This window comes from Oncorhynchus tshawytscha, linkage group LG16 (assembly GCF_018296145.1).
Source record: "Oncorhynchus tshawytscha isolate Ot180627B linkage group LG16, Otsh_v2.0, whole genome shotgun sequence".
NCBI classification, from domain to species: domain Eukaryota; kingdom Metazoa; phylum Chordata; class Actinopteri; order Salmoniformes; family Salmonidae; genus Oncorhynchus; species Oncorhynchus tshawytscha.
Genome location: NC_056444.1, coordinates 17,728,917 through 17,736,893, shown reverse-complemented (window position 1 = coordinate 17,736,893; position 7,977 = coordinate 17,728,917). Strand labels below are relative to the sequence as shown.

Below are 7,977 nucleotides of genomic sequence, written 5' to 3'. Positions count from 1 at the left end.
ATCACTGAACATAACCTGATAAGTGTATGAGTGTGTGTGTCTCACCTGGGGGTGTGTACGCATCCATGGATGTCTGTACCACCAGTGATCGTCGTTTGGAGGGCATAGGCACTGCCACGTTGCTCTCCACATGTCTGGCTAACACTGCCTGCACCGCCTCACTGTGGACGTCTAGGGGGTGATATGGTGTTGGAGAGAGATTGGCAGGAATTATGTTAGTCAATTTAATCAAAATCTAGATCTATATTATATGCTTATAGTGAAAGGACTGACTAAAGGCGTGTCTATTGACCAACAGTTTGAATAACTCTGGTCTAAGGTCAGGTTAAAGGTGTGTGTGTGTTTACCTGAACGATAGCGTTCATCACGTGTTCCAGAAGAGCGCCGTCTGTGGAAGCGAGCAGCAGATGGGGGGGCAAAGGGGGCGGTGAGACATACCCTCCATACCTACACACACACACACACAGGGAAAGTCAGACAGAAAAAGAATGAGCGAGTCAAAAAGATACAGTCAAAGTCACAGACGGAGAGAGATACAAAAATCCCCCAAATTCTCAGTGTGGAAGGAGCTTTCAGCATATTCATTATGCTGCTACATTCAGCGCATTGGAGTAATACAAAGTCTTGTGTGACCCAGAGAGAGAGAGAGAGAGAGAGAGAGAGAGAGAGAGAGAGAGAGAGAGAGAGAAAAAGAGAGAGAGAGAGAAGAGTGAGAGAGAGAGAGAGAGAGAGAGAGAGAGAGAGAGAAAGAAATAGAGAGAGAGAGAGAGAGAGAGAGAGAGAGAGAGAGAGAGAGAGAGAGAGAGAGAGAGAGAGAGAGAAAGAGAAAGAGAGAGAGAGAGAGAGAGAGAGAGAGAGAGAGAGAGAGAGAGAAAGAGAGAGAGGGGTTAAACGAGGAGGGTCAAACCCAGTGGGACTAGAATAGATGGGCTGCAGACTGGTGTTCTACTAGAGGACAGACTGTATTTATGTACCTCCAGGATGAGGGAAGTAGGCCCTGATCAGCTTAGACCGCTTCTTCTCATAACCCTTCTGTGTGATGTCACCTGGCAGAGAGAGAGAGGGGGGATAGAGAAAGGGAGAGAGAAAGAGGGGGGGATAGGGAGAGGGAAAGAGGTTGTTTTGAGTGTAAGAGTATCAGTTAACCCAGTTTTTTGACAAGGCCTCAGAACCCACTCCTTTAGTGTGTGTGAGAGAACATTCTATTTTTTAGAGTGAATGACAAGTGAATAAGAGCGAGAGCATGTGTTTCACAATCTGACCATGGAGAGTGGCCAGAACATCTGGGTCCAATCTGCTCATCTGTTCCTTGCTATGATATTCAGGCATGTGTGTGTGTGTGTGTGTGTGTGTGTGTGTGTGTGTGTGTGTGTGTGTCTGTGAGGCTTTTCTGCAGATCAGATACAGCATTCCTGTTTCTGCACTCACTCACTCACTCACTCACTCACTCACTCACTCACACACACACAGACACACACACACTGTCCACAGGGAGACACCATCTTCCAATCTTATCGCAGCGGAGCAGGGAGGGAGTTGCCTAGCAACCGTTCTCCTGGAGAAGGCCTGGTGGCCATCTTGGATTTCCAGATGTGAAAACTGGGCTAATGATCCCTGCATGTGTGTGTGTGTGTGTGTGTGTGTGTGTGAGAGAGAGAGAGAGAACACCACACTGAATTATCAGAGTTCATAACAACCCTATGCCTGTTCTCTCTCTCTCCTATTCTCTTGTTCTTCAAATTATCTTTTTCTCTCAGTCTCTCAGTTTCATACTATTCATGGTTTGCAGATTTCGTCTTAATATAGTTTTGAACATTCGTTTGGATGTTTTAGACTCTCAAAAGTGCATTACTGTGGCTTGGACATTTCAAAAGGAGGCAAATAATTTGTAGAAAAACCGTGTGTCATGATTTTGATGTCGCCAGATTGATTTTAGATGGAGTATAACGTTAGCTAGCTAGTTAAGAATTTTAGCTAGCTAACATTAGCATTGCTAGCTATTTTTGACAAACTTTGCTAGCTAATGACAATATTGCCATCTGTTTAAAGTAAATTTGATGACATGATAATGATGGAAAAGTTGTTTCCTACAAAATATCTGCCTACTTTAGCAATGTCATCGTATTTCCAAGACACTATAGTGTAATTTAGAAGAAACAGCCGTTAGCCTCCATCCAGAATGATTGGGCTTATTACTTTTTGGCACCGGCATCGCCGGCAGAAGGAGGCTTGAGAACATTCATAACAATGGCATGACACGACCGAGTGACGGTGGTGCAACTATAGTAGTCCATGTCACAACCACTAAAGCAATGTCTGATTTTCCTATTTAGAAAATGTGTAATAAAACTGAAAATTCTATTTTCCTTCAAGTGGCTGAAAATTGCTAACCAACATAGAACCTTTGGAAAGTGTGTTTTTGTGTGACTCACATTGATCTTCAGAATCACATCTACACCCAGCTGTGATTGGTTACAGTCTAAGCAGCATTCCTTCCCTATTGGTCATTGTGAACAAATTAAAATCACACAGATAGACAGTGGGAGAGAGATGCCATGCCAATCACTCTGTGTACCCCCCTCAATCTTTTTCACTCTCTGGTTTATCCTTTTATCTTTGTATCCATTACAATCTCCTTTCATCTCTCTCTCTCACACACACACACACGCACGCGCACGCACACACACACACACACACACACACACACACACACACACACACACACGTGTCCAGAGCTGGGCCAGAGGGCTCACACACACGGAGTGGTCACTCGATGGGCCAGAGAAAGAAAGAGAGGAAGGTGGGAGAATAATATACTGTGTAGCACAATACTTTTTGGCTCCTTCTCCATGGCCGACGTGACTAAGACATTTAAGTGTGTTAACCCTCGCAAGGCTGCTGGCCCAGACGGCATCCCTAGCCGCATCCTCAGAGCATGCGCAGACCAGCTGGCTGGTCTGCGCAGCCAGCCCATCCTTCTACTTTCTACTGTCCCCACTTGTTTCAAGATGTCCACCATTGTTCCTGTACCCAAGAAAGCAAAGGTAACTGAACTAAATGACTATCGCCCCATAGCACTCACCTCTGTCATCAAGAAGTGCTTTGAGAGGCTAGTTAAGGATCATATAAACGCTACTCTTACCTGACACCCTAGACCCACTTCAATTTTCTTACCGCCCCAATAGATGCACCGACGATGCATTCGCCATCGCACTGCACACTACCCTATCCCATCTGGACAAGAGGAATACCTATGTAAGAATGCTGTTCATTGACTATAGCTCAGCATTCAACACCATAGTATCCTCCAAGCTCATCATTAAGCTCGAGGCCCTGGGTCTGAACCCCGCCCTGTGCAACTGGGTCCTGGACTTCCTGACGGGCTGCCTCAGGTGGTGAAGTTTGTTATATCTGGAGTACTTCTCCTGTCCTATCCGGTGTCCTGTGTGAATTTAAGTATGCCCTCTCTAATTCTCTCTTTCTTTCTCTTTCTCGGAGGACCTGAGCCCTAGGACCATGCCTCAGGACTACCTGACATGATGACTCCTTGCTGTCCCCAGTCCACCTGGCCGTGCTGCTGCTCCAGTTTCAACTGTTCTGCCTGTGATTATTATTATTTGACCATGCTGGTCATTTATGAACATTTGAACATCTTGGCCATGTTCTGTTACAATCTCCACCCGGCACAGCCAGAAGAGGACTGGCCACCCCACATAGCCTGGTTCCTCTCTAGGTTTCTTCCTAGGATTTGGCCTTTCTAGGGAGTTTTTCCTAGCCACCGTGCTTCTACACCTGCATTGCTTGCTGTTTGGGGTTTTAGGCTGGGTTTCTGTACAGCACTTTGAGATATCAGCTGATGTACGAAGGGCTATATAAATACATTTGATTTGATATCATCCAGAAAGCGAGGTCAGTACATGTGCATCAAAGCTGGGACCGAGACTGCAAGGCCATCAGACTGTTAAATAGCCATCACTAGCCGGCTTCCACCCAGTTGCGCAACCCTGCACCTTAGAGGCTGCTGCCCTATGTACATAGACTTGGAATCACTGGCCACTTTAATAATGGAACAGTAGACACTTTAATAATGTTTAAACATTGTTTACATACTGCTTTATTCATCTATGTACATTACCGGTCAAAAGTTTTTACAACACCTACTCATTCAAGGGTTTTTCTATTTTTTTAAACTATTTTCTACATTGTAGAATAATAGTGAAGACATCAAAACTATGAAATAACACATATGGAATCATGTAGTACCCAATTTAAAAAAAAATCAAAATATATTTTATATTTGAGATTCTTCAAAGTAGCCACCTTTTGCCTTGATGACAGCTTTGCACACTCTTGGCATTCTCTCTACTAGCTTCAGTAGAATATAAATACAGTATATACACTACCGGTCAAACTTTTGTTATTTACTTACTTACTGTATTATATTCTACTGTATTTTAGTCAACGCCACACCGACTTTGCTCAATCTAATATTTATATATTTCTTAATTCCATTCTTTTACTTTTAGATGTGTGTATTGTTGTGAATTCTTAGATACTACTGCACTGTTGGAGCTAGGAACACAAGCATTTCACTACGCCCGCAATAACATCTGCATGTGACAACAAAATGTCATTTGATTTGACAAGAGAGCAGCTTGCCAACGGAGCTGGATAAAAACAGAACCCCTGTAGAGAAAGCCACTGCCCGCTCACTTTTGGCTGCTCCCACAAGACATCTTTTAAATAAAACTTTTAGTGACACGCCTACATCAACAACGTTTTTACAGAGTGGCACCTGATAAAGACCATGATCTATCTGTCCTAATACAATGGTGTCTGTCATCATCCATCCATGTCCACATACAGGACCTGTCTATCTCAACGTTTCCTCTTAGTCATTTGGCAGCGGTGGCCCACGAGACAAGCTTTTAAATGGTAAGTAGTTGGCTCAACAACTGGAAGTTAATGGGAACAGCTAGCATGTCATTGCATTACTACACTACTAGCAATGCCCCCACCCTTGCTGAAAAAAACCCTAGGGGAAACACTGTCCACCAGTATCTGCCATGTCCTGGTTCTGCTCTGATTGAACAGCATATGGAAGGACAGCTGGGTTGGGAACCAACACTCTAGCAATCATAAGATACTGTAAATCTGGCTGCAATAGAAAACGTTAACAACAACACATCAAGGTTATAGGCGTTCAACAGGGTGTCCCTAACACGCTTGTCCATGTAAACCACATACACACAGGCCGCTAGACGCTTCACACAACATACACCAGGAGCGTTGACAGCAATCTATAGAGCAGACAATGTATATTGATTAAAAATGTAAACATTATATAATGCAGACACAAATGCGTAATTTATCTGACAATATAACATGCGGCAAAATAATATCCGCACTCAATTGGTGGGATACGCTTGGTTGTGATTTAACAGATTCGGTGTCGGCTATTTTATTTTAGATTCAATTGTCAGCATAACAATTAACCGACATCATCATCAGCTGCTGTGCGTGCAGGCCAAAACACCGAGCCTGAGCACACACACACCACCGAACCGTCTCCTGTCACGCAGTGTTGCATCGGTATCGCTATTATTACATCCATTCGTTTGAGCGTGACACACACACGTAGGCCTACACACACCACACGCACTCAGGTCCGTGGACGCACGGACAAAACGTACTTCTCAAGGTCAAATAGACAGTTTTCAGACCTGAACCGAGCACAGGGCCATATGTCTGTGTATGTGTCACGACCAGAGAGACAAAGAAAGGCGGGTGAATCCCGCAGTGGGCTCCCACTCTTCCCTCACCCCGTCCCGGCTAGAGCAGACTGTGAGGGCGGCTCTGACAAACATCTGGAGGGGCGGAGCAGGGGAGAGGGAGGGGGGTCTAGGGTGGAACGAGCCATTACTGTAGAGATTCCTCTACGTTAACGGAAAAACGGGGCGCACGGGGTTCGTTCTTACCCTCTGACAGCTCGAGCTCCAGCTCCGCCAGCCGGGCGCGAACCTCCAGTGGTAACGGCGACGCCTCGCGCTCTGCCATTAGGTTATCCGGTAGAAAAATACCTCGGTTCTCTCTGTTGCTTTCTCTTCTCCTCTTCCCCCACTCCTCCGCCAGAGAGAGAGAGAGAGCACTATTCTGCGGCCCCTCCTCGGCGGCGAGCGGTGCGTCGACGCGAACAAAGAGAATAAATCTGTTTGTCTGTTCACCGGGTCCCTGACATGGTCTCGTGAGGAGTCTACCTCCTCTCCGTTATTATAGAATTTGTGATGAGGGACCACTGAGGGTCCGTTGGTCGGTTGGTCTCGAGGCTGCTTGCCTGGCGATGCGGTGCTGATGATGAGACTCGCGCTGTTTCACAGCTCCTACTGATGTCACGTGACGCAGATAGGAGAGGCGCAGTACCGGGAATGACCGATAGGGGTCGCAGCGTGGGAGGCGGGGGTATTATTACCCAACCACCACACCCTCTCCACACACAAACACACACACACGCACGCACGCACGCATATTGGAAATTATAGCATATATCTAATATCATTGAATTATAGCAACAATACCGTGCTGGTGGATCTTTGATCTTCATATGAATCCCCAGGACTAGCCAAGGAGCACACTAGCCGGGTTGTCTGCCCACCACTTGGCTTAGCTCTGGGAGCTCAGCTCAAGTCGTCAAGTCTCAGGGAAGGTTACTCGTCATCATCTGATTTTGTAAGATATTGTATTGTACACAGATGGCTATTGTGACTATGAAGTGATGTTGCCACCTGCTGGTCACACGGTGAAACCACAACCAATGCCATACTAAGAATCAGCCCTAGGCACAGCAGCAGGCTCCATATAGTATCACGGCATGTCACAACACAAAACAGCAGCATGTGTCGATTTTGTCACATGATTGAAAAGGTCGGAAGTATGCTAAACAAACAAGCTGGAATAGCGGCGATCAGAGATTCAGCACCACAGAAGCAGACAGCGACAGAACTCTGAAGTTCAGCACAGCACCACATGACCGTGGAAAGCGACCGTCTCCAGGTGTACCCACTCGCCACTTTGCCAATCTGACCACAGCCTACGACTAAAGGGAAGGCTCCCTTACAATAATTAAGCGAGCATAGAGTTTTCCATTGTTTATTATTAAAGGCACTTATTTAATAATAGTCCAATTATTTACATCTGTACAGAAAAAAAAAATATTCTGTATCGATTAACCGCATTTGCACAGTTAATCTCTCTCAAACATAGGACATGCGAACTGGAAGTTTTATCTACATCCCCCACCCTCTCCCTCCAGCTACCCCAGATTCCAAATCAAATTCAAGTTGTTAATGCTAACAGTGTTGTATGTACACATATCAATATCCACCTCAGATGTTTCTCTTCTAAACAGACACCCACCCTCCAAACTCAAAACAACACAAACCAATAAACACACAAGACAACCCATCTAAATAAAACAGTAAATAAATACATCTAAAACTCATGCAGAAACAAATTTTGATATGAAATCATTGCTTTTTAGCTTCTTGGCACTCAGTGTCTGGCTGTTTGTACTTAGTGTAACTGTTCCAGTGTGTTCCTGTGTAGTTAGTGTAACTGTTCCAGTGTGTTCCTGTGTAGTTACTGTAACTGTTCCAATGTGTTCAGTGTAGTTACTGTAACTGTTCCAGTATGATCCAGTGTAGTTACTGTAACTGTTCCAGTGTGTTCCAGTGTAGTTACTGTAACTGTTTCAGTGTGTTCCTGTGTAGTTACTGTAACTGTTCCAGTGTGTTCAGTGTAGTTAGTGTAACTGTTCCAGTGTGTTCAGTGTAGTTACTGTATCTGTTCCAGTGTGTTCAGTGTAGTTACTGTAACTGTTCCAGTGCGTTCCAGTGTAGTTACTGTAACTGTTCCAGTGTGTTCAGTGTAGTTACTGTAACTGTTCCAGTGCGTTCCAGTGTAGTTACTGTAACTGTTCCA

The 7,977-nt window shown here is 45.0% G+C and overlaps 1 protein-coding gene across 1 annotated transcript in view; it reads right to left on the bottom strand.

The window, feature by feature from the left end:
• LOC112236911 (disco-interacting protein 2 homolog C-like) overlaps positions 1 to 6,057 on the bottom strand; it is a 22,478-nt gene extending 16,421 nt beyond the window's left edge. Inside the window, exons 1-4 of the mRNA XM_042298641.1 lie at positions 5,979 to 6,057; positions 2,433 to 2,497; positions 348 to 447; positions 46 to 171 (exon numbers count right to left, since the gene is read on the bottom strand). Of these exons, the coding sequence (XP_042154575.1) occupies positions 46 to 171; positions 348 to 447; positions 2,433 to 2,497; positions 5,979 to 6,057 (370 nt within the window). The remainder of the gene's footprint in view (positions 1 to 45; positions 172 to 347; positions 448 to 2,432; positions 2,498 to 5,978) is intronic.
• Between the last annotated feature and the right edge of the window lie 1,920 nt (positions 6,058 to 7,977).